This window comes from Prionailurus viverrinus, chromosome X (genome assembly GCF_022837055.1).
Source record: "Prionailurus viverrinus isolate Anna chromosome X, UM_Priviv_1.0, whole genome shotgun sequence".
In the NCBI taxonomy this organism is placed as follows: Eukaryota; Metazoa; Chordata; class Mammalia; order Carnivora; family Felidae; genus Prionailurus; species Prionailurus viverrinus.
This window is the reverse complement of record NC_062579.1, coordinates 53,459,928-53,487,182: the sequence shown is the minus strand read 5'-3', so window position 1 is coordinate 53,487,182 and position 27,255 is coordinate 53,459,928. Positions and strand designations below refer to the sequence as shown.

Sequence of the window (27,255 nt, the reverse complement as noted above, 5' to 3'; positions counted from 1 at the left end):
AAAAAGAAAAGGGAAATGACCCAAATAGATAAAATCATGAATGAAAATGGAATGATTACAACCAATCCCTCAGAAATACAAGCAATTATCAGGGAATACTAGAAAAAATTATATGCCAACAAACTGGACAACCTGGAAGAAATGGACAAATTTCTAAACACCCACACACTTCAAAACTCAAACAAGAAGAAATATAAAGCTTGAACAGACCCATAACCAGCGAAGAAATTGAATCAGTTATCAAAAACCTCCCAACAAATAAGAGTCCAGGACCAGATGGCTTCCCAGGGGAATTCTACCAGACATTTAAAGCAGAGATAATACATATCCTTCTCAAGCTATTCCAAAAAATAGAAAGGGAAGGAAAACTTCCAGACTCATTCTATGAAGGCAGTGTTACTTTGATTCCTAAAGCAGAAAGAGACCCGATAAAAAAAGAGAACTACAGGCCAATATCCCTGATGAACATGGATGCAAAATTTCTCAACAAGATACTAACAAATTGAATTCAACAGCATATAAAAAAAATTATTCACCATGATCAAGTGGGATTCATTCCTGGGCTGCAGGGCTGGTTCCACATTCGCAAATCAATCAACGTGATACGTCACATTAATAAAAGAAAAGATAAGAACCATATGATCTTGTCAATGGATGCAGAAAAAGCATTTGACAAAATTCAGCATCCTTTCTTAATAAAAAGCCTCGAGAAAGTCGGGATAGAAAGAACATACTTAAACATCATCAAAGCCATTTATGGAAAGTCCACATCTAATATCATCCTCAATGGGGAAATACTGAGAGCTTTCTCCCTGAGATCAGGAACAAAACAGAGATGTGTACTCTCACCGCTGTTGTTTAACATTAGTGTTGGAAGTTCTAGCATCAACAATCAGACAACAAAAGGAAATCAAAGACATCAAAATTGGCAGAGATGAAGTCAACCTTTTGCTTTTTGCAGATGACATGATATTATATGTAGAAAACCCGATATACTGCACCAAAAGTCTGCTAGCTCTGATAACATGAATTCAGCAAGTCGCGGGATACAAAATCAATGTAGAGAGATCAGTTGCATTCTTATAAACTAATAATGAAGCAACAGAAAGACAAATAAAGAAACTGATCCCATTCACAGTTGCACCAAAAAGCATTAAAATACCTAGGAATAAACCTAACCAAAGATGGAAAAGATCTGTATGCTGAAAACTATAGAAAGCTTATGAAGGAAATTGAAGAAGATATAAAGAAATGGAAAAACATTCCTTGCTCATGGATTGGAAGAATAAATATTGTTAAAATGTCAATATTACCCAAAGCTATCTACACATTCAATGCAATCCCAATCAAAATTGCACCAGCATTCTTCTCAAAGCTAGAACAAGCAATCCTAAAATTTGTATGGAACCACAAAAGGCCCCGAATAGCCAAAGTAATTTTGAAGAAGAAGACCAAAGTAGGAGGCATCACAATCCCAGACTTTAGCCTCTACTACAAAGCTGTAATCATCAAGACAGCATGGTATTGGCACCAAAACAGACACATAGACCAATGGAATAGAATAGAAACCCCAGAACTAGACCCACAAAAGTATGGCCAACTAATCTTTGGCAAAGCAGGAAAGAATATCCAATGGAAAAAAGACCGTCTCTTTAACAAATGGTGCTGTGAGAACTGGACAGCAACATGCAGAAGGATGAAACTAGATCTCTTTCTTATACCATTCACAAAAGCAAACTCAAAATGGGTAAATGACCTGAATGTGAGACAGGAAACCATCAAAACCCTAGAGGAGAAAGCAGGGAAAAACCTCTCTGACCTCAGCTGCAGCAGTTTCTTACTTGACACATCCCCAAAGGCAAGGGAATTAAAAGCAAAAGTGAACTATTGGGACCTCATCAAGATAAAAAGCTTCTGCACAGCAAAAGAAACAATCAACAAAACTAAAAGGCAACCAACAGAATGGGAAAAGATATTTGCAAATGACATATTGGACAAAGGGCTAGTATCCAAAATCTATAAAGAACTCACCAAACTCCACACCTGAAAAACAAATAACCCAGTGAAGAAATGGGCAGAAAACATGAATAGATACTTCTCTAAAGAAGACATCCAGATGGCCAACAGGCACATGAAAAGATGCTCAACGTTGCTCCTCATCAGGGAAATACAAATCAAAACCACACTCAGATATCTCCTCACTCCAGTCAGAGTGGCTGAAATGAACAAAACAGGAGACTATAGATGCTGGAGAGGATGTGGAGAAATGGGAATCCTCTTGCACTGTTGGTGGGAATGCAAACTGGTGCAGCCACTCAGGAAAACAGTGTGAAGGTTCCTCAAAAAATTAAAAATAGACCTACCCTATGACCTAGCAGTAGCACTACTAGGAATTTACTCAAGGGATACAGGAGTACTGATGCATAGGGGCACTTATACCCCAATGTTTATAGCAGCACTCAACAATAGCCAAATTGTGGAAAAAGCCTAAATGTCCATCAGCTGATGAATGGATAAGGAAATTGTGGTTTATATACACAATGGAGTACTATGTGGCAATGAGAAAGAATGAAATATGGCTCTCTGTAGCAACGTGGATGGAACTGGGAAGTGTTATGCTAAGTGAAATAAGTCATACAGAGAAGGACAGATTCCATGTTTTCACTCTTATGTGGATCCTGAGAAGCTTAACAGAAGACCATGGGGGAGAGGAGGGAAAAAAAAATGGTTAAGAGAGGGAGGGAGCCAAAACATAAGAGACTCCTAAAAACTGAGAACAAACTGAGGATTCATGGGGGGTGGGAGGGAGGGGTGGGTGGGTGATGGGTATTGAGGAGGGCACCTGTTGGGATGCGCACTGGGTGTTGTATGGAAACCAATTTGACAATAAATTTCATAATAAATAAATTTAAAGGCTTGATGGAATGGGTAAAGAAATGTGCTACATGTACACACAATAGAGTATTATTCAGCCATAAAAAAGAATAAAATTTTACCATTTGTGACCACATGGATGGACCTTGAGGGCATTATGCTAAGTGAAATAAGTCAGACAAAAAGACAAATATGTGGAATCTTAAAAAAACAAATAAACCCTAAAAGACAAGCTTATAGATACAAAACTGATTGGTGGTTGCCAGAGGTGGGAGGGTGGACAAAATGGGTGAGGAAAGTCAAAAGGTACAAAACTTCCAGTTATAAAATAAATAAGTAATGGGGATGTAATGTACAGCATGGTCATATAGTTATAGTTAATAATACTGTATTGCATATTTGAAAGTTGCTAAGAGTAAATTTGAAAAAAGTTCTCATCACAAGTAAAAAAACTATCCATGGTGACAGATGTTAACTAGACCTACTGTGGTGATAACTTCATGATATATACAAATACTGAATCGTTATATTGTACACCTGAAACTAATACAATGTTATATGTCAATTATACCTTAATAAAAAAATTAAACACTATTCTAGAGCAAAAAAAAGACCACAAAGATTAAGGGTCAATATTTGTGGCATGAATATTTTAAAGGTGAGGTTGTGTACTTCTTATTGCATCACATCAGGAAGCATATAATGTCTGATATTCCTACTTTTAGTAATGTTAGGATTGGTCAGTGTGCTCAGGTGGTCACAGGCTGGTCACTCCTTTGCAGAGTTGCATTTCCCCCCTTATGATGAATAAATAATACGTTGGGGATACTTTAGCATCCTGCGAGTACTCCATTCCCCAATGACCTTGCATCCATTTATAATTATTGCCCAACTTAGTTATTTCATTAGGGATTACAAAGTGTTGATTTTCTAACTTTACTACTGTTTTTGTATTCGTTAGCTGGAATTCTGTAAATGTTCTTAATGCACTGTTGGTTTTTGTAACATGGTTTTTGTTTTGTTTTAGTGTTTATTTTGAGAGAGCGCACGTGTGCATGGGCAGGGGAGGAGCAGAGAGAGGGAGAGAAAGAATCCCAAGCAAGCTCCATGCTGTCAGCACAGAGCCTGAGATGTGGGGCTTGATCTCACGAACCATGATATCATGACCTGAGCAAAAATCAAGAGTCAGATGCTTAATTGGCTGAGCTACCCAGGTGCCCCATTTTATCTTTTTTTTGAATTATACTTCATCCTTTGACAATCTTTTCCAGGCTCTTGGCTTTATTTTTTTTTTAATTTTTTTAATCTTTATTTATTTTTGAGAGAGAGAGACAGAGCATGAATGGGGGAGGGGCAGAGAGAGAGGGAGACACAGAATCTGAAGCAGGCTCCAGGCTCTGAGCTGTCAGCACAGAGCCCTATGCAGGGCTTGAACTCATGAACCACGAGATCATGACCCGAGCTGAAGTCGGACACTTAACCGACTGAGCCACCCAGGCACCCCATTGGCTTTATTTTTTTTTAAGTAGGCTCCATGCCCAGCGTGGAGCCCAACATGGGGCTTGAACTCATGACCATGAGATCAAGACCTGAGCTGATGAGATCGAGAGTCAGACACTTAACTGACTGAGCCACCCAGGTGCCCTTAGGTTCTTGGCTTTAAGTCACATTTTTATGCTGAAAATTTTCACATTTTTGTCTGTAGTCCTGACCTCTTCTGAACTCTAGGCTCATGTATCCAACTGCTTCCCTGACATCTCTACTTCAGAGTAGACCTATCAATCTTACCAGAGCCAAAGGACAAAGCCATATGTTCTTCTCAATATGTGCAGAAAAAGCCTTTGAGAAATCTAGCACCCTTTAATTATACAAGCTCAACAAACTAGGAATCCAAGGTAACTTCCTCAGTCTAATCAAAGGTGTCTACAGAAACTCAAAGCTAACATTATACTTAATGGTGAAAGACTGAAAGCTTTCCATCATTTTATTAGGAACATGATAATGGTGTCTGCTGTCGCCACTTCTGTTCAATATTATAATTCAACAGTATAATGCAGGTTCTAGCCATGGCAAATAGGCAAGAAAAAGAACTAAAAGCATGCAAATTGGAAAGAAGGAAATAAAACTATCTGTATTTGCAGATAAAATGGTGTTTTATGTAGAAAGTCCTAATGAATCCACAAAAAACTATAAGAGCTAATAAAAGAGTTCACCAAAGTTGCAAGATACAAGATCAGTATTCAAAATTGCATCATAGGGGCAGCTGTGAGGTTCAGTCAGTTAAGCATCCGACTTTGGCTCAGGTCACAATCTTGAGGCTCACGAGTTCAAACCCCATGTTGGGCTCTGTGCTGACAGCTTGGAGGCTGGAACCTGCTTCGGATTCTGTGTCTCCCTCTCTCTCTCTGTCCCTCCCCCACTTAATAAACGTTAAAAGAATTTTTTAAATTCAAAATTGCATTGTATTTAGGCAAGTAACATTCTTTTATAACTTTTGTTCTGATATATATATATATATATATATATATATATGAAAATGTATAAAACAGGTATTCAGTTTAATGAATTATTATTGCAGCCATCACCTAGGTAATGGTTTTTAGATTTTTTTAGAAAAATTTTTAAATGGTTTATTTATTTATTTATTTATTTAGAGACAGAACATGAGTGGGAGGGGGAAGAGAGAGATGGAGACACAGAATCCGAAGCAGGCTCCAGGCTCTGAGCTGTCAGCACAGAGCCCGACCCCGGGGCTTGAACCCATGAGCTGTGAGATCATGACCTGAGCGAAAGTCAGATGCTTAACCAACTGAGCCACCCAGGCGCCCCAATGGTTTTTAGATTTTTATTTTCATCTTAATGGAAGGTCTTGTCCACTTCCCCACTAAGGTGGTCGGAAGGTGAATTGAAGGCAATCTTGAGGGTTCAGAACTTCTTTCCAAACAACCCCAGGTTTGTCCCAATCCTGGAATAAGTACTTGCTTGAAGCCAGAGTTTTGCACTACAATGTAGTGGCTAACCAGATAACCTTGGGCTGGCAGATTAGGGGCTGGAAGTACTAAAGGTCTATACCTATTCTAAGAGAACTTAATATTATTCCTGGAGAATTTTTCATTTTTAGTTAGACTTCATTCCAAAGGGCTAGTCAGGATATTGGCCACCGAATACTCTCCCAAATGATGAAACTATTTCCTGCTGAGGCGCTTTGGCTGGTGTGACCCATCTGGGTGCCAACGCACATCTGCTATGCCAGAAAAAGGTAATTTTGGTTTTGACATAATTATTAATTGGCTGTCTTTTCCAGAATAATTAGCCAGCAAGTTCAGCTGCTTTCTGAGGGCATGTTGTTAACATGTAAGAGGATGCTGTCTTCCTGTTTATTCTGGCAGAGGAACGTTTGCCCGGTTTAACCAAAAATTTCAGGTCGAAGTTACAAAGGAGGGGGTCTAGATCCCTACCTGCCTTTACCCACTTTAAGCTAGGGCTTCGTCTTCCCGCCTGCTTGTAATCTCTTTGCGACAGGGTATAAAGGACCTGGAAGAGCACTAAGAACCTTGGATCTCTTTTGGGCCATATGGTTTGGTCTAGATAGTTCTTAGCTGTGGAGTCCAAAGCCAGTGACACAGATAATGAGTGCTATAGAAAGCCTTACACTGTTGTAAGTGATTGGACTTACAGGTGAAACAGAGGACATAGAGGGACAGTGTTAAGCCCCAAACCAAACCTTGACTAGGTTCCTGTCCAGAGAACTACAGGCCTACCATTTTTTTAGGAGCAAACATTTGGAGAGGGGATTCAGCCAACCCAGTGGTGCTTTTTCTAGCTCAGATAAACCAGAGGTCACAGATTGGCAGCCATGAGCCATGTTCACAGGTAAGTTTTGTTTGTTCTTACTAGTATTTTAAAAACTTCTGCATTGGGGTGCCTGGGTGGCTCAGTTGGTTAAGCATTCGACTTCAGCTCAGGTCATGATCTTGCGGTCCGTGAGTTCGAGCCCTGTGTCGGCCTCTGGGCTGATGGCTCAGAGCCTGGAGCCTGCTTCCGATTCTGTGTCTCCCTCTCTCTCTGCCCCTCCCCTGTTCATGCTCTGTCTGTCTCTGTCTCAAAAATAAATAAACGTTAAAAAAAAAACCAAAAAACTTCTGCATTAGTTACCATTTAAATGTTTGTTTATTTCGAGAGAGAGAGAGAACGAGTAGGGGAAGGACAAAGAGAGAGAATCCCCAGCAAGCTCCGCACTGCCAGCTCAGAGCCCAAAGCGGGGGCTTGATCCCACGAACCGTGAGATCATGACCTGAGCTGAAACCAAGAGTTGGACGCTGAACTGACTGAGCCACCCAGATGCCCCATTAGTTACCATTTAAAAATCAGGAGAAATTCCCATAAAAATCAGAGTTTCCAGCTGATCTTCAATAGTCAGAAGATCTTGGCAATCCTGGGCTTTTATTCCTGCAACTGGAACTACCATCTGGAGACCAATAGCAGCCTGCCCCCTTTAAATAGGGCACATGTGCCCCAGTGTTACTTTTTACACAGCATTTTCACTCATTGCAGTTACTTGCCTTGTCCCCACAGGTCTTTGCTTTGTGACCACTCCACATTGGGTGTATTCAGCAAGGACCAAACCTCAAAAATTAAGATAGAATTCTGTGAGGTTTGAGACCCACTGCTGCTCATCCCCGGATTTCCCTGATGTATGCTTTAACAGCCTTCATGCCATTGTTACAGTTTGTAACTAGTTATTTATGTGATTCGTTGATAAATGTCAGTCCCTGTTACAGGCTGCACAAAGGCAGAGACCTGGCTTGCTCTCCACTGTATCTCCAGTGTTTAGCACAGTGCTTGAAACATAGTGAGTGCTTGGGGCGCCTGGGTGGCGTAGTCGGTTAAGCGTCCGACTTCAGCCAGGTCACGATCTCGCGGTCTGTGAGTTCGAGCCCCGCGTCAGGCTCTGGGCTGATGGCTCAGAGCCTGGAGCCTGTTTCCGATTCTGTGTCTCCCTCTCTCTCTGCCCCTCCCCCGTTCATGCTCTGTCTCTCTCTGTCCCAAAAATAAATAAACGTTGAAAAAAAAAAAAAAGAAACATAGTGAGTGCTTAATTCCTATGTGATGCACAACTGAAGATCTCTTAGCTTATTTCGTTAGTCAGATGTCTCCAAACATAGTGGTTATAATTTCACCAATGGAGGACCTGGAAACATTGGATGATTATTACAGGAGAATGTTCAGAGTGAGAGCTTCCATGGGCATCATGAGGATTGGTGCCTCCATGCTACTTCCGATTGGAACTAATTCAGGAGCAGTTATTCTTAGGATCTAAGATTTGGCTGGGTTTTATAGCCAAGCTCAAGTTCTTCCATTGAGGTCTCTAGTAGCCCAATGTTTTGGATTTGTTTTTAATTTTTTAATCTTTATTTTTGGGAGAGTGAGAGAGACAACATGGGCAAGGGGAAGAGAGAGAGGGAGACAGAGGATCTGAAGCAGGCTCTGCACTGTCAGTGCAGAGCCCAGTGCCAGGCTCGAACTCATGAACTGTGAGATCATAATCTGAGCTGAAGTCAGATGTTCAACCGACTGAGCCACCCAGGCACCCCTGGATTTGTTTTTAAACAGGGCTGCTTATAAAAGCATTTATTTTATTTATTTTAATTTTTTTAAATGTTCTATTTATTTTTGAGAGAGAGAGACAGAGTGCGAGAGGGGGAAGGGCAGAGAGAGAGGGAGACACAGACTCTGAAGCAGGCTCCAGGCTCTGAGCTGTCAGCACAGAGCCTGATGCGGGGCTTGAACCCACAAACAGTGAGATCATGACCTGAGCTGAAGTCAGAAGCTTAACCAATTGAGCCACCCAGGCACCCCTAAATTGTATTAATGTTGAAGTGACTTTCTCAGAATTCTGCTTAATGTGCTGTCTTAAAGGGATTGTTTTTCTTTTTTCCCCCTCAAGAAAGTTTATTTTAGTTGAAGGCATTGTTTTTCAAACCACACAGGCCAGGTCTTAAGTGACTGGGCAGGTTATAGTCTGCTAGTATGGTTAGTGGAAGAACTTTTAAGGTAGCTTTGATGGGGGATTGCAGACTCTGGAAAGACAAATGATCATATCTGAAAGATGCTTTCTCTAAGCTTTCTGAGTATTCTGATCTCGCCCTTCCATGCCTTCAGCAAACATTAACCAAGTGTCTCCAGTGGATCAACCCACTCTGCTGGTTGCTGAGGATGCAGTGGTGAAAAAGACACACGTATTTATAATCTAGTGGGGAAGAAAGAAAAATGAAGATTTCCATAATAGAAATACAGAGGATATGTCCTTAATCCACAATTCTGGGATAGTGTGTGTGTGTGTGTGTGTGTGTGTGTGTGTGTGTGTGTGAGAGAGAGAGAGAGAGAGAGAGAGAGAGAAAGAGAGGGAGAGGGAGGTTGTCAGAGAGTTGGAGAGGGCTTACTGACTTTTAAAGGATGAGTGGGAATTAGCTCAGCAGTGGGAAAGAAGCTGATGCACATGGCATATTAGACAGTTTTGTGAGTAAAGGTTCAGAAGCAAGAGGAAGCATGGCTCCTTCAGAGAAGTGTAGGAGTTTAGTATTGCTGGAGCATGGTAGAAGTAGGAGGATTGAAAGCAGATCTCTGGATCTTGATAGTTGGCCTGGGAAATACATGGAGGCAAGGTGAAATGGTGGATAGAACGGTGGCTTTGGATTAAAAAAATTAATGTTTATTCATTTTTGAGAGAGAGAGAGAGACACAGCGTGAGCGGGGGAGGGACAGAGAGAGAGGGAGACACAGAATCCAAAATGGGCTCTAGGTTCTGAGCTGTCAGCACAGAGCCCCATGTGGGGCTCGAACTAATGAACCGCAAGGTCATGACCTGGGCCGAAGTCAGACGCTTAACTGACTGAGCCACTCAGGCACCCGTTTCTTCTCTTAACCAAATTATTGTACTCTTCGAGATTTCTCTGCTTCCCACCTACCCACATCCATCCCCTCAGTCCCCTTAAACAAATGGCAGTTCCTCAGGGTTAAACATAGAATTACCATAGGACCCAGCCATTCCACTCCTAGGTGTATACTCCCAAAGAATTGAAAACAGGGACCCAGACAGATACTTGTACACCGTTGCTCACAGCAGCATTATTTATAAGAGCCAAAAAGTGGAAACGACCCTAGTGTCCACCAGTAAACACAGTGTGTTTTCATGCGGTGGAATATAATTCAGGCTTAGGAAAGAAATTGTGACACATGCTACAATATGGATGCACCTTGAAAACAGTATGCTAAGTGAGATAACCCAGAGAGAAGGAAAAATATTGTATGGTTCCACTTGTATAAGATACCTAGATTAGGCAAATTCTCATATAGACAGAAAGTAGAATAGAGGTTACCTGGGGCTTAGCAGATGGGAATGGGGAGCTATTGTTTGATGGGTTTGAGGTGATGAAAATGTTTTAGAAATTGAGAGTGGTGATGGTTGTATGACATTATGAATGAAGTCAATGCCAGTGAAGTCTAAAAATGACTAAAGTGGCAAATTTTCTCTTCTATGGATTTCACCACAGTCAAAAATCTCTCCGTTTTTGGAGGCCAGAAGTCTGAAATCAAGATGTTAGCTTCCTTAATTTCTTCTTGGGGGCTGTGACAGAGAATGTATTCCATGCCTCTCCTAGCTTCTGGTGGCATGGGCAATCCTTGGATTTCCTTGGCTTTGACCTACATTAACTACGGTCTCTGACTCTGTCTTCACATGGCCTTCTCCACTTTGTTTCTGTGTCTGTCTCTTTGTGTCCTAATGTACCCCTTAGAGGACACCAGCCATGTTGGATTAGGTCCCACCCGAATCCAGTACAGCCTCACTTTAGCTTGATTATGTCTGCAACGACCCTCTTTCCAAATAAGGTCACATTTCCAGGTTCCAGGTCAACGTGAAATTTTGGAGGGTGCTGTTCAACCCAGTACAAAGCCACTGCCATGGAGAAAACCCTCTAGGGGAAAGTATGTAGAGTCAGAAGTGCAAGGACAACAGATCTTTGGAAATGCCAGCGTTTATATGGGAACAGGCAGAGGGAGAGGAATTCAAGATACAGACTGAGAAGGAATGGTTAGAGAAGAAATCCAAAAGAATGTTGTATGCCACTGTACCCAAGGAGGGAAAACTTCATGTGGGAGAATAGTGGTCAGTAGGGTTTTTTTTTTAAGTTTATTTATTTTGAGAGTGAGACAGAGTGTGATCAGGGGAGGGGCAGAGAGAGAGAGATTATGAATCCCAAGCAAGCTCCACATGGGCAGTGCATAGCCTGACTCGGGGTTTGAACTCACGAACCACAAGATGATGACCTGAGCTGAAACCAAGAATCGGATGCTTAATAGACTGAACCACCCAGGCACCCCAGTGGTCAGTGGTTTTAAATGCAACAGAAAGGTCAAGAAAGATAAAGACCAAGAAGTGGCCACTCGATTTGGTAATATGGAGGTTATTGGTGCTGTTGGTGAAACCAGTTGCATTTGAGTGTTTGGTTAAGAAACCTGACCGCAGTGTGTTATGACTCCGGGTTATGTGTGCCTTTGAACTGAGGTAATCTATGGGTAGTAATCTATGGGCAAAGCAGTTACTTCCTTTTTTTTTTTTTTTTTTTTTTTGATCCACCACCCAGATTCAATTATTAACATTTTACTACACTTACTCCATCACATACCTATTCTACCAATCCATCTTACGTTTTGGATGCATTTCAAAGTAGATTGCAGAGATCAGGATACTTCCTCCTACCGCAGCATACATACCATTAACTAGGCTTTAATATTTTCACTTTTTTTTTCTTTTGAAGTAAAATTTACATACAAAGAAATCACAAATCTTACATGTCCATTTGGTGAGTTTTCACAAATGCATCCATTTGTGTAACCCAAACCCCTGTCAAGGTGTAGAATATTATTGTCACCCCAGAAAGTTCCCTTAGGCCCCTTCTGAGGCTGTCCCCACTCTCACCTTCCACCTAAAGAGGCAACCACTGCTCTGATGTTTTCCACTACAGATTCGTTTTGCCTGTTCTAAAACTTCGTGTAAGCTGAATCTCACTGCTGCTTTTAGGCCTGGCTTCTGTAGCTCAGCATAATGTTGAGTTTCTTACATGTATGAATTCATACATATAGTAGTTCATTCTTTTCTGTTATTGAGTAGTATTCCATTGTATGAATATGCCACAGATTGTTAACCCAAGTTGGACACTTGAGTTGTTTCCAGTTTCTGGTTGTTAAGAGTAAAGCGATGTAGGGTTGGTTGGGTTTTTTTTTTCCCCTTAGCTGTCCATCTCATTAATGGGGCTAATCAGGGAAAAGCTAATTATCAAATAATCAGTAATACTTGCTGTGTGACTGAAATGCGAACCACATTTTCCTCTAATTTATCCCAGAGGTTGCTGTTTAATAACATTAAGTTAATATTTATAAGTGATTGTGATACATTGTTTTCTACTTTGGTTAACATGATCATCCCTGGAAGTCAGGCCAATAGGTGGCCATCTTTTCAGTCTAGTTTTTCCGTGACTCAGGCTTTAATGGATCGGTTTCCAGTACTGGCATTAAGGCCACCTGTAGTTGTTTTTTTTTTTAATCAGAATCACATGTTTTATTGATGCTGGTGGACAATCGAAAAGATTTACCAGTTGTGCCTGATGTATCCGCATGCACATTGACAAGGGGACTGGATATGTAGAGGTATGTCAGAGAGCTCCTTATCAGGGAGCTGGATCAGGATAGGGGAACTGAGATCTTTTGGGAAGGATAGTAGTAACTACTCACACGCAGTGAGGTTAGCAGAACCAGGCTCGTGCACCCCTCCCAGAAGCCCAGAGCCTGGTGACTAGGTTAGAAAACAAAGAGCAACTCTGGTTTCTTTGCATGTGAAACAAAGTTTTATTGGGTCTGGGTCTTTGCATTTGGTTCCATATCCCATCACATTCCAGAAGAATATTATAGGGAATGTTCCAAAGGACCCCTCAAGAACCTAGTGTTTATCTCTATAATTTTTCTATAAGTCCTTTAAAATGATTCTTAAAGTGGGGGGCACCTGGGTGGCTCAGTTGGTTGAGTGTCTCACTTCGGTTCAGGTCATGATCTCATGTTCCTTGAGTTCCAGAGCTAAGCCCGCATCAGGCAGGGTCCCTGCTGTTAGCACAGAGCCTGCTTAGGATCCTCTGTCCCTCTCTTTCTGCCCCTTCCCCACCTGCACTCTCAAAAATAAAACATTTAAAAAATAAATAAAATGATCCTTATAGGGAATCGTGTTCTACACATGAAATTTCAGGTACAATCATTAAAATACAAAAATTTTTGTTTTAAAGTCCCTTGCTATGGAATTAAAATCTCTCTTCTGGGTTGACAGTTTTGCATCTGAATAGTTCTTTAACATCAGAGCCTCACACGTAAGTGCCTTTTAAATAGTTATTAAATTGGTAAATGAGGGGTGCCTGGGTGGCTCAGTACGTTAAGCCTCCAACTCTTGACGTTGGCTCAGGTCATGATCTCACAGTTCTTGAGCCCAAGGTTCTTGAGCTCAAGCCCTGCATCAGGCTCCACTATGGCAGTGCTGAGCCTGCGTGGGATTCTGTGTCTCCTCTCTCTGCCCCTCCCTCCCACCCTCCCTCTCTCTCAAAATAAATAAATACACTGAAAAAAAAATAAACTGGTAAATGAAAATAAATCCGACCTTCTCCCATACTTAGCACTGTTTTCCTCCTTGTTCTGCTTGGGAGGAGGTTCTTTCTCCTGAACTGGTTACTCTTCCCTTATCTTCTTGGCTGCCAAGCAGGCCTGGCTTTTCCCCCAGCCATGCCCAAGAAGAATAGGGTAGCAATTTTGGAAGAAACATTTGGACCCATGAAGTGTTACATTCTCTAGATCATTAGGGATCCTATGTGTTTCAGATGGACACATGATTGCATTAGTAGTAAAAATGACATTTTTTTTTCTTTTCCAGCCCTGGAAAATGGAAGTGATTAGAGGTTGAGTGGCTAAATCAAACTGTATTACAGAAAACATTGTGGTCTTGTAAGTAATATCCAGATATCCAGGATAGTGCTATAATAGGCAGATTTCTTTTTTTTCTCTTAACTCCGTTATAAGGAAAGAAGGCCCAACTTCATTGGTGGAGCAGACTGGGTAGAGGGAAGGAGCTGAGATGCAGTATGAGACCTGCTGACTCAGGTGGAGCAGACTGCAAAGCAGCTTGCCTGATAGGGGTTCAACCCAATCAGAAAGTGGTGGTGAGCAAGGAATACTATAAATTCCAGTTGTGGTTCAGGCAGAAGGTTGACCAATGTGGGAGTTCCAGAGGATGGGTAGTACCCAGCAATATGAGTCTTAGACTGGTGGTAAGAAGTCTAAGCAGACAGGGGCACCTGGGTGGCTCAGTCGGTTGAGCATCCGACTTCGGCTCAGGTCATGATCTCGCAGTTTGTGAGTTTGAGCCCCGCGTCGGGCTCTGTGCTGACAGTTCAGAGCCTGGGGCCTGCTTCAGATTCTGTGTCTCTCTCTCTGCCCCCCCCCCCCCACTCACACTCTGTCTCTCTCTCACCTTCAAAAATAAGTAAACATTAAAAAAATTTTAAAAAGATTAAAAAAAAGAGTCTAAGCAGACAGTTGCCATTTAAAAGGTTGGTGTATTACAATGCCTGGGTGGCTTGGTTGAGCATCCACCTTCAGTTCAGGTTATGATCTCATGGTTTGTGAGTTTGAGCCCCACATCGAGCTCACTGCTGTCAGTGCAGAGCCTGCTTAGGATCCTCTGTCCCCTTCTCTCTCTGCCCCTTCCCTGCTTGCGCTCTCTCTCTCTCTCAAAAATAAACATTTTGTTAGGAAAAAAAGGTGTATGATTCTGGGGAGTGTAACACAGAGCTAGGGTTCACAGGCAGCACTTTACTTCCTGGAGAGGAGGCCTGGCTGTAGTTAGAAGACCAGGCTTCACAGGGGTTTAGGATACTGGACAGATTACCAGTTTAGGGATTTGGAAACTATCTAATAGTAATAGAAAATGACATATTTTCTCCTTCAAGCTCTGGGACATAGACCAAGCCAGAAGACCAGTTACCCAGGTGAAGGCACCCTGAGGGTGGGGAGGGTTGTGAGGAAAGAGAAAGTGGAGAATGAGTTCAGGGGCTGGCACTAAGGTGGAGGGATCCAGTGGTCATCACTATGCCCTCACGTTCAAGACCAGAGTAAGAGGGAATATAACTTAATTCTACAGCTCAGCAGAGTTTGGGGAAGTGGGCAGCCACAGTAGAACTAGCAGAGTTTTACAGCAAGCAAGCTCTTTTCTTCCTCCTTTCCTGCTCTTCATCTTTTTTTTTTAAAGTTCATTTCTTTATTCTGAAAGAGACTGAGAGAGAGCACAAGCAGAGGAGGGGCAGAGAGAGAGAAAGAATCCCAAGTAGGTTCCACACTGTCCATGCAGAGCCCGACATGGGGATCCATCTCACAAACCATGAGCTCATGACTTGAGCCAAAATCAAGAGTTGGATACCTAACTGACTGAGCCACTCAGGTACCCCTAGTTTTCCTTCGTTTTTACATAAGGTCCTTTTTCTGTTCTTGCATCCTGTCTAGGACATCACATTACATTTTGTCATCTGTCTCTTTAGGTTACTCTTGCCTGTGACATTTTCTTAGACTTTGTTTTTGATAACTTTGACAGTTTTGAGGCGTATTGCTTAGGTGTTTTGTAGAATGTTCTCTCAATTGGGATCTTTCATTGTTTCTGGTGTTTAGATTGGAGGTTTTGGTTTTGGGGGGAGGACTAGAGAGGTAAAGTGCCCTTATCAAATTGTATCAAGGGTACATATGTTAATGTGATATATCATTGTTAATGTTGACTGTAATCACCTGGCTGAGGTACTGTTTGCCAGGATTCTCCTCTTTAAAGTTACTTGCGCTTCTCCCCTCCCCCATACCTTTCCACACTGTACTTTTTGGGAGGATGTTAGTATATGCACTCCATATTTAGGTAGAGGGAGTTATGCTCCATTTCCTTGAGGGCAGAGTATCTACATAAATTATTTGATTTTCTCCTGCATGGGAGATTTGTCTCCTCTCCTATATTTGTTCACTCATTTATATCAGTATGGACTCATAGGTATTTATTTTATACATTGGGTTCTAATCCAATTTTACTTTGTTGCTCAAATTGTTCCAGCTGTGACCATTGGGAGCTCTTTCATTTGGCTCCTGTGTCTTTTTGGCATACTCCCATCATTGTGGGGGGTTGTTTGAGCACTTCCTTATTTTCTGACACTACAGGTTCCTCCAGGCTCATCTTACACAGTTCCTGCCACAGTCCTAGAATCAGCCATTTTTCCAAGGAGCCCAGGTTCCTTTTATTGGAGAATCGTATTAGAAACTAAGATCTGGGTGCTAGGTGAGCTTTTTGCTACTGGGATTTTCTTGCTTCTAGGCCCTCTCACCTGACCGAGCAAGGAAATATGGGTGTATAATACTCCATGTATATACACACAACTGTAAATATTCTATGTATAACCACCTGTATCTATGTTAAAAATGGGTTTATATTGATGTCTCCAACTCTAATCCATTACCACATGCATTACCACCGTCTCCTCTTGCTTCGCCATTCGAACAGGTAAGAAACGTGGCTCCCACTTATCCACCATTCATTTACTTAATTCTTCAAAAATTTTTTTTTAATGTTTATTTATTTTTGAGAGAGAGAGAGAGAAAAAGAATCTGAAGCAGGCTGCAGGCTCCAAGCTGTCAGCATAGATCCTGACACAGGGCTTGAACTCATGAACCATGAGATCATGACCTGAGCCAAAGTCAGATGCTTAACCGACTGAGCCACCCAGGCACCGCATTTACCTAACTCTTCAATTTTGTTATACATGCATTGTAGCGACAGAATTGTTAGCCCATATGCCAAAAACAACTTTATCCACTAGAGTACAATACTTATATTGTTTCTTTTGTTTTTAGTCATACAGACTTCCCTCATTTCCTAGGTTATTAGGTCAGCACCTTTTCTCTCTACCCTTTCAGTGAGTTTGTTTCATACATTTGTAATACAGCTAGATTGTTTTGTAATGATTTTAATACAATGTGTTAAGTGCACTGATAAGAGATGAACACATAGAGGAGTCCTGAGGTGGAACAGTTGATCCAGCTCTGGGATAGGGTAGGGATAGAAGGCAGCCTAGGGGAACCACAGGTGAGGCCTGGTATATACCTCAAAGCAGCTCCTAAAGTATGGTCTCTGGACCACAAGCATTAGTATCACCTGGGAACTTTATAGAAATACAAATTCTTGGGCCTGACTATAGAATCAGATAGTTTGGTGTTGGGGTCTAGCATTCTGTGTTTTAAATTTTTTTTTTCAACGTTTATTTATTTTTGGGACAGAGAGAGACAGAGCATGAACAGGGGAGGGGCAGAGAGAGAGGGAGACACAGAATCGGAAACAGGCTCCAGGCTCTGAACCATCAGCCCAGAGCCCGACGCGGGGCTCGAACTCACGGACCGCGAGATCGTGACCTGGCTGAAGTCGGACGCTTAACCGACTGCGCCACCCAGGCGCCCCAAGCATTCTGTGTTTTAACAAGCCCTCCAGAAGATTATGCATAACATTGAGAGTTACTGTCTTAAAGAATGAGTTCTGTGAGTTTCCTTTGATGAAAGGAGAGTGCATTCCAGGAAGAGGAGGGTGGTGTAAGCTTAAATGACACCAAGTAGCATGATAATAAGGGGTTAAAATAAGATGTTTGAGGCAGGAAGTGGTAGGAGTTAAGGCGGAGAGGTTCAGCAGTTCCCGGCTATATCAGGAGGGCTTGGAATGCCAGGCTAAGGAACTTAAACTCTATTATATAGGCCACAGGAAGCCACTGAAGAATTTTCTGTCATTGTTAATAGCTTTATTGAGGTATAGTTCACATACTATACATACATTTCAGCCATGTAAACTATACAGTTTAATAATTTTTAGTATATTCATAGAGTTGTACATTCATCACCCCCAAAAGAAATTCCTTGCCCTTTAGCTGTTACCACCACCAAGTCCCAGAATTCCCCAGCCCCCCCCCCCCCCCCAGTCCCTGGCAACCACCAATCAACTTTTTCCTCTGTGAATTTGCCTATTCTGGACATTTCATATGAATGGAATAATAAAACGTGCTCTTTTGTGACTGGCTTACTCATGTAGCAAAACATTTTCAAGGTTCATTCATGTTGTAGCACGAATCAGTATTTTATTCCTTTTTATGGCTGCATAATATTCCATCATATGGCTATACCACATTAAAAATTTTTTTTAATGTTTATTTTTTAGAGAATGAGAGAGAGAGGCAGAGTGTGAGCAGGGGAAGGGCAGAGAGAGAGTGAGACACAGAACCTGAAGCAGGCTCCAGGCTCTGAGCTGTCAGCACGGAGCGTGATGCAGGGCTCGAACTCACAAACTGAGAGATCATGACCTGAGCCAAAGTTGGACCCTTAACTGACAGAGCCACCCAGGTGCCCCAATATACCGCATTTTTATCCATTCATCAGTTGGTGGATATCTGTGTTATTTCCCCTTTTGGCGTATGAATAATACTGCTATGCACATTCATGTACAAGATTTTCTCTGGACAGATGTTTTCATTTCTCTTGAGTCTGTACCTGATTGTAGAATTCTTGGATCACATAGTAATCCCATGTGTAACTTTTTTTTAATGTTTTTTTTTTTTTTGAGGGGGTGGGGAGGGGCAGAGAGAGAGGGGACAGAGGATCCAAAGATGCGGGCTCTGCACTGACAGAAGCAGCCCAGTGTGGGGCTTGAACTCACAAATTGTGAGATCATGACCTGAGCTGAGGTGGGATGCTCAACCGGCTGAGCCACCCAGCCACCCCCATATGTAACTTTTTTGAGGAACTGACAAATTATTTCCAAAGCGGCTGCACCATTTTACATTCCCACCAACAGTGTTATGAGAGTTCCAATTTTTCCACATTGTTGCCAACACTTGGTATTTTCTTGCATTTTGATTCTAGTCATCCTAATGGGCATGGTTTTGGTTTGCATTTCCCTGATGACTAATGATGTTGAGCATTATTTCCTGTGCTTACTAGCTATCTATAGATCTTCTTTGGAGAAATCTCTATTCAGATCCTTTTTCCATTTTTAAATTGTGTTGTCTTTTAATTATTGAGTTACAAGATTTCTTTATATATTCTAAGTACAAATCCTTTATCAGATACATGATTTACAAATATTTTCTCCCATTGCTTGGGTTGTCTTTTCACTTTCTTGGTAGTATCCTTGGAAACACAAAAGTTTTTCATTTGGTGAAGCCCAATTTCTTTTTCCTTTGGTTGCTTGTGTGTTTGGCATCATATCTAAGAAACCACTGCCAAATCCAAGGTTACGAAGATTTACGCCTATATTTTCTTCTAAGAGTTTTTAGTTCTTATATTTATGTCTGTGACCCATTTTTAATTAATTTTTGTGTATGGTGTGAGGTAGGGGATCAATTTTATTCTTTTGCATATGATATTCAGTTGAAAAGACTATTCTTTCCTCAGTGAATTGTTTTGGCCTCCTTTCTAAATCAATTGACTGTAAACCACTGGAGAATTTTAAGCAGAGGAATGACCTGATTTCTTTTACATTTTTTTTCTTTTATGTTTTAGGCAGTATCACTGGCTGCTATGTAGAGAATGTATTGGAGGGGCCAAGAGTGGATGTAAGGAGACCAGTGAGTAGGAAGTTGCCATTACCTGGGCCAGAGGTGATGGTGACTTAAACCACAGTAGTGGTAGTGCAGATGGAGACACAGGTTATACTTGGGAAATAAAGTTAGTAGGGCTTGGGGATTGTCCAGCTAGGGGAGACGGTGATTAAAAGAGGGTAGAGGTCAAGGATGACTCATGTGAATTGGAGTCAAGGATGATCTTCAGATTTCTAGCTTGTATGGCTAAGTTGATAGTAGTGTCATGTACTATCATATGAATGGAGAAACATGTTTTTAGAGGGGGAAATAACGAGTTTAATTTGGGATTAGTTGAATTTGAGGTGCCTGTGAGATTTTTTTTTTCAAGTGGAGATGTGCAGAAGGCATTTGGAATCTGAGTCTAGACTGGAGTTTGGGGGCAAGCCCTGGAATGGAGAGAGTGGTTTCATGAGCACATAGGTGGGGGTGGAAGCTCTGGGAAAGCCAGAGGAGAGAGTAAAAGGAATGAGAAGAGGGCCCAGGACTGAGCCCTATGGAAAGAAGAATAGGATCCCAAGAAAGACACAGAAGAAATGGCCAGTGATGGGGAAGGAAACCAGGAAGAATCTATAGAAATCCAGTAGAAGAAAGAAATTTTAAGGAGGGAGTGATCATTAGTGTTAAATGTATCAGAGGTCCAGAAAAATAAGGTCTGAGAAGTGCCCAGGTATCTTTCCTGTTTCCATGCTCCCACGATATAGGTTGGTTGGTTTGGTTTTTTTTTTAATTTTTTAATGTTTGTTTATTTTTGAGAGACACAGAGACAGTGAGAGTGGGGGAGGGGCAGCAGAGAGAGATGGAGATGCAGAATCTGAAGCAGACTCCAGGCTCTGAGCTGTCTGCACAGAGCCCAATGCGGGGTTCGAACACACAGGCGGTGAGATCACGACCTGAGTAGAAGTTGGATGCTCAACTGACTGAGCCACCCAGGCACCCCTGGTTGGTTGGTTTTACAAGAAAATATCACTCCATACTTCTTATGGGTGACATTTAAAAAAAATACCATGGAACCAATAACCTTTGCACATTTCTCACAAATAATGTCTGAAGGTGTTGCTGGCAGTGTCTGGTGGGTATGTGTCTTAAGTAATGCCAGCTTTCATTGGCATCTTCTGTGCTAATCTTTCCCATCCTGAATTGAGGATATTAAAAACCCAACTGCAGTTTAGTTTCCAAAATGGACTCTAACATGTTCTCAGATTGAATGAATGTTCAATCTGTTTCCTTCTTTTCTAATCTTCTGTCTATCTATCTATCTATCTATCTATCTATATATATATATATATTTTTTTTTTACAGATACGTGAAAGAGGCCAAAGAAGCAACTAAGAATGGAGATCTGGAAGAAGCATTTAAACTTTTTAATTTGGCAAAGGACATTTTTCCCAATGAAAAGGTGATGAGCAGAATCCAAAAAATACAGGAAGCCTTGGAGGAGTTGGCAGAACACGGAGATGATGAATTCACAGATGTGTGCAACTCTGGCCTGCTGCTCTATCAAGAGCTCCACAACCAACTATTTGAGCACCAGAAGGAAGGTGTAGCTTTCCTCTATAGCCTATATAGGGATGGAAGAAAAGGTGGCATCTTGGCAGACGATATGGGATTAGGGAAGACTGTGCAGATCATCGCTTTCCTTTCTGGTATGTTTGATGCCACACTCGTGAATCATGTGCTGCTGATCATGCCAACCAATCTCATTAGCACATGGATAAAAGAATTTGTTAAGTGGACTCCAGGAATGAGAGTGAAAACCTTTCACGGTCCTAGTAAGAATGAACGTACCAGAAACCTCAATAGGATTCAGCAAAGGAATGGTGTCATTATCACTACATACCAAATGTTAATCAATAATTGGCAACAGCTTTCAAGCTTGAATGGCCAAGAGTTTGTGTGGGACTATGTCATCCTTGATGAAGCACATAAAATAAAAAGCTCATCTACTAAGTCAGCAATATGTGCTCGGGCTATCCCTACCCGTAATCGCATCCTCCTCACAGGAACCCCAATCCAGAATAATTTACAAGAACTATGGTCCCTGTTTGATTTTGCTTGTCAAGGGTCCCTGCTAGGAACATTAAAAACTTTCAAAATGGAGTATGAAAATCCTATTACTAGAGCAAGAGAGAAGGATGCTACCCAAGGGGAAAAAGCCTTGGGATTTAAAATATCTGAAAACTTAATGACAATCATAAAACCCTATTTCCTCAGGAGGACAAAAGAGGAGGTACAAAAGAAAAAGTCAAGCAACCCAGAGGTTAGACTTCGCGAAAAGAATCTAGATGTTGATGCCATTTGTGAAATGCCTTCCCTTTCCAGGAAAAATGATTTTATTATTTGGATACGTCTTGTGCCTTTACAAGAAGAAATATACAGGAAATTTGTGTCTCTAGATCATATCAAGGAGTTGTTGATGGAGACACGCTCACCTTTGGCTGAGCTAGGTGTCTTAAAGAAGCTGTGTGATCATCCTAGGCTGCTATCTGCACGTGCTTGTCTTTTGTTGAATTTAGGGTCTGTGAAATTCTCTGTTCCAGGTGAAAATGAAGGGGAAGATTCCTCAGATGTGGACCAGATTGATCAAATAACTGATGATACACTGATGGCAGAATCTGGAAAAATGCTATTTCTAATAGAGCTGCTTGAGAGATTGCGAGATGAAGGGCATCAGACTCTGGTGTTTTCTCAGTCAAGACAAATTCTAAACATCATCGAATGCCTCTTAAAGAATCGGCACTTTAAGATTTTGCGAATCGATGGAACAATTACTCATCTTGTGGAACGAGAAAAAAGAATTAACTTATTCCAGCAAAATAAAGATTACTCTGTTTTTCTGCTTACCACTCAAATAGGTGGTGTTGGCTTAACATTAACTGCAGCAACTAGAGTGGTCATTTTTGACCCTAGCTGGAATCCTGCAACTGATGCCCAAGCTGTGGATAGAGTTTACCGAATTGGACAAAAAGAAAATGTTGTAGTTTATAGGCTGATCACTTGTGGGACTGTAGAGGAAAAAATCTACAGAAGACAGGTTTTCAAGGACTCCTTAATAAGACAAACTACTGGCGATAAGAACCCTTTCCGTTATTTTACTAAACAAGAATTAAGAGAGCTCTTTACAATTGAGGATTTTCAGAACTCTGCAACCCAGCTGCAGCTTCAGTCTTTGCACGCTGCTCAGAGGAGATCTGATAAGAAACTAGATGAACACATTGCCTACCTGCACTCTTTGGGGATAGCTGGAATCTCAGACCATGATTTGATGTACACACGTGATCTGTCTGTTAAAGAAGAGCTTGATGTGATCGAAGAATCTCACTATATTCAACAAAGGGTTCAGAAAGCTCAATTCCTTGTTGAATTAGAATCTCAAAATACAGAGCTTTTAGTGGAAAGACAAAGGACTGGAAATGAAGGGATCTGGCAGCGAGAACCTATATTTCCTTCTCAAACAAAGAAGAAATTCCCTGAATCAAGGAAACCGCAGCCTTGGCCTTCACCACTTTTAACCCAGGAAGAAGAAATCAGTTCCCAAATGGCAAGTATAATCATTGATGATCTGCCTGAAGAGCATGGGAATCAAGATCTCTCCAATGTAAAGATGAACATTACCGTCTTACAAGATGGTAGTCACCCATGCGAAAGCACATTTGATGCTGACTCTGTGGCTACTTTGCCCAAGTGGTGTGGAAGTGTGGACGAAATTTGTACTGACCCCATGGGAATGGCTATACAGAAAGAGACATTGCAAGAGGGGCCTACACAGGAGGCACCGCAAGAGGACCCTCTGGGAAATTTTAATTATTCACTTAGCAAATTGGTCAGAGCTGATCTTGGGCCACATCTAGATCAACTGAAGGACAATGAGATTTTACTTCACTGCAGTCCCTGGCCCATGAGTCTCATGACCAGCACAAATCAAAATACAGAGTCAAGCACATCTGTAATTCAAATAGCTGATGATGACATGTCAGCATCCCACGGTGCACTACAGGATGCTCAAGGCAGTGAGGCCAAGTTGGAAGAGGAACCTTCAGCATCCTCATCACAGTATGCATGTGATTTCAATCTTTTCTTGGAAGACTCTGCTGCAGACAATGGACAAGATCTTTCCAGGCAGTCTTTGCAGCATGTTGAGAATGAAAATAGCCTGTGCGGTGCTGCAGCTAATTCTGAAGCAGAGGTCGAGCATGGCAAAGCCCATCTCAGTATGGATCTTTCTGAGACAAACGATGAGCCAGAAGAAGTAATAGTTAATGTGAAAGTCAGAAGGAAAGCTAGAAGGATCGTTTCAGATGGTGAAGATGAAGATGATACTTTTAAAGATACTTCAAGCACAGATCCATTCAACACACCTCCCTTTCAGTTATCTGTAAAACAGTTTGATGCTTCCACTCCCAAAAGTGACATCAGTCCGCCAGGAATGTTCTTTTCACTGAAAATGGCTGATAGTATAAATAAGTCTGTAACCTCTAGAAGATCCCTGGCTTCTAGGAGGTCTCTTGTTAATGTGGTTTTAGACCACGTGGAGGATATGGAGGAAAGACTTGACAACAGCAGTGAAGCAGAGGTTGCTGAAGATTACCTGGAGGAAGGAGCCGAGGAAAGCAGTGGTGAAGTCTCAGAGTGTACAGAAGACCCTCCTGGCAAAATGCTGCCTTCAGAAAATAAGTTAATGACACCTGAGCCTCATGCTTTGGCTCAAGAGACCTCTCCTGGCAACCCAGGACAGACCTCTTTGTCTGGCAGACAGTTGGTTGATTCTCCCCAGGATGAGGCAATGGAGGCTGTGAATGACTATGAGACCCTTGTAATTCGTGGAAAAGAACTGAAAGAGTGTGGGAAAATACAGGAGGCCTTAAACTGCTTCGTTAAAGCACTTGACATAAAAAGCGCCGATCCTGAAGTCATGCTCATGACTTTAAGTTTGTATAAGCAGCTTAATAAACCTTAAGACTATAACCTGTTTATTGTTAAAATGAGACACTGAGTATGAATTCGTTCCTGTAACTGGATTCTTTGGGAGCATGAAGCATTTAGGCTTAAGGTGAGAGATCTCAAAAAGCAAGGTTTTGGTTTTAACTATTTTGTAAATTCTGCATTTACTCCCTATTCCTTCCTGTCCCCCTCCCCTGTACATATATTCTGATATTCTGAACACTAGGTTAATATTTCTTTACTTGAATAGGCTTATATTTTTCTTTTAGGCATGCTCTATAAATTTTTTTAGACAGCGAGTGAGGGCGTGAGTCCATGAGAGGGCAGAGGGAGAGAATCTTAAACAGGCTCCACGCTCAGTGTGGTGGCATGCTCTGTTAACTTAATAGAACTATGTGATTTCTAGAAATGTTTTTGTGAAATTATTCTTGCCAGTCTTCATTTCATTCTGGAAATGACCATTTCTGTATATCGCACTTCAGGTAAGAAAATAAAGTCACTTTTCTCAGTGTTTTCTTCTCCATTTGCTTTCTTTCACTGAGATGACACTGGCAAATGCATATGGAAGCACATTAGTTTAAGCAGGAGCTTATTGGAATTCTGAATCTGTGACCTGCTTATTAACATGCTATTTTGTGTCCTCAGCTCACTCCAGCAGAAGGCTGGGATAAGGTACCTGGTGCCAGGCTTCTTTATCACTGGCTCCTGACCCCGGAGTCACTTTGTCAACAACTTAGCCATTCTTCACTCACCTCCCACTGCATTCTGATACAGGTCAGCATAGCGGATCTTTGGGTGGTAGACTGAAAAGGAGTTCAGTTGCTTCTCAGAAACAAAGTACAATACAGAACTCTGCACTTGAGAAGTGGAACTAGCTTTTATGAAGTACCTGCTCTGTATTGGGTATTCTGCATAGGTTCCTTGTTTAATCCTTACCATAATCCTTTGAGGTTGAGGGTGGCATTTACTTTATTTTAGTTGAGGAAACTAAGGCTCAATGAGGCTGTGACCTGCCCAAGATCACACAGTAGGGAGTGAAATGGAGTTTTTTAAACCATGTATTACTTGGTGAAAAGTTACCATAATAAACTGTCTTTGCTTCACTGAATATACTGAGATGTTTTTACTGACAACACTTCTGACCCCAAATGTGCGGAGGTTTTCCAAACCAGTCCTCCAGTTTTTGGCAGATATCCATGGAGTGTCCTACAATTCAAGTCAGTTCTGACACTACCTGGAGTTCCAGTCAGACTCCACAGGTTCAAGTGCTCACTCCCATAAAACTGCCCTCACTTCGGTTGACAATTGCTAGTATTGGGCCCCCATGTTATCCACACTTCTGTCCAAATTGGCTACAAATTGAGGATTCCTATGACTGCACCTTCAGGTTCAGTAATTAGAACAGCACACAGAACTCAAGAAAATATGAAATATATATAATTTAAATCTACATATTGTATATAAAACAATCTAAAAAACTACAGGTAGGGGCGCCTAGGTGGCTCAGTTGGTTAAACGGTCCGGTCTGACTCTTGATCTTGGCTCGATTGTGATCTCACAGTTTGTGAGATTGAGCCCTGTGTCAGGCTCTGTGCTGACAGCATGGAGCCTGCTTGGGATTCTCTCTCAAATAAACTTAAAAAAAATAAAAGCAACTTAGAAGGGATCCATAGACTTGGGCAAACTGCCAAAGGACTCCATGGCACAGAACAGATTAAGACCCCCTGATCTAAGGGTATGAAATAAAGTCTCTTACCTGCCCTGCCCCCAGTTCTGGATTACCATTCCCAAGGACAGTATATATGTACAAGCACAAGTATATGTTTGTATATCTATGTTCTTACCCAAATGATAGTATGTTATATATGCTGTTCTGCACCAGTTTTTAATTTTAACACAGCTGTATGATATTTTATTGAATGGATACACCATCATTTATTGATGGATAGTCCGTTTATTTCCAACTGACACTGTGATGAATAATATCCTTGTACCTTTTACACATGTTTTATATCTATGGGATAAATTCCTAGAAATGGAACTGCTGGGTGCAAGGGTATATTTGTAATTTTTCTTTTTTTTTTCTTTTGGGAGAGAATCTTAAGCAGCCTCTGCATGGTCAGTGTGGGGCCCAATGCGGCACTCAAACTCAAACTGTGAAATCATGACCTGAGCCGAAATCAAGAGTCAGACGCTCAACCGACAGCCACCCAGGCACCCCTGTATCTATAATATTGATAGGTATTGCCAAATTTTCTTGATAGAGGTTATAATAATGTACATTTCTACCATTAATGGATACCTGTTTCTTCATACCCTTACCAACAATATGTTAAATGTTTTGAACTTTGCCAATCTGATAGGTAAAAAGCAAGATCTCATTTTGGTTTTAATTTGCAGTTATTTTACTCTGAATGAAGTTGGTTCATTAAGCATTGAACTTAATGAAAAAGATGTAATTTCAAAGCAGAATTGAAGGCATGTGCTATAATATGTAGAAGTCAGTATAAATCCTTAGTTTTCTCATTTATCAACTCCTTTAGAACCTTAGTTGCCAGTTCAAAGTTAACTTCCCAAAGGGTCGCTTGGTGTCAGAGACCCATTCTTGCTCTGCTTTCTCACAAGGTAGCTATCACTGCTTTCTCTTTCCATGCCACAAGTTAGTTTGCTTTTTATTTTTTATTTTTTTAATGTGTATTTATTT

The 27,255-nt window shown here is 41.4% G+C and overlaps 1 protein-coding gene across 2 annotated transcripts in view; it reads left to right on the top strand.

Annotated features, from left to right (window-relative positions):
• The window catches only part of ERCC6L (ERCC excision repair 6 like, spindle assembly checkpoint helicase), a 35,498-nt gene extending 9,549 nt beyond the window's left edge, over positions 1–25,949 (top strand). The window contains exons 2-3 of one of the 2 annotated variants that reach the window (XM_047843786.1): positions 13,844–13,914; positions 20,913–25,949. In XM_047843786.1, the coding sequence (XP_047699742.1) occupies positions 21,013–24,567 (3,555 nt within the window). In that variant the 5' untranslated portion in view covers positions 13,844–13,914; positions 20,913–21,012 and the 3' untranslated portion in view covers positions 24,568–25,949. The remainder of the gene's footprint in view (positions 1–13,843; positions 13,915–20,912) is intronic. The other variant, XM_047843785.1, reaches the window with a different exon arrangement.
• Positions 25,950–27,255: the final 1,306 nt, after the last annotated feature.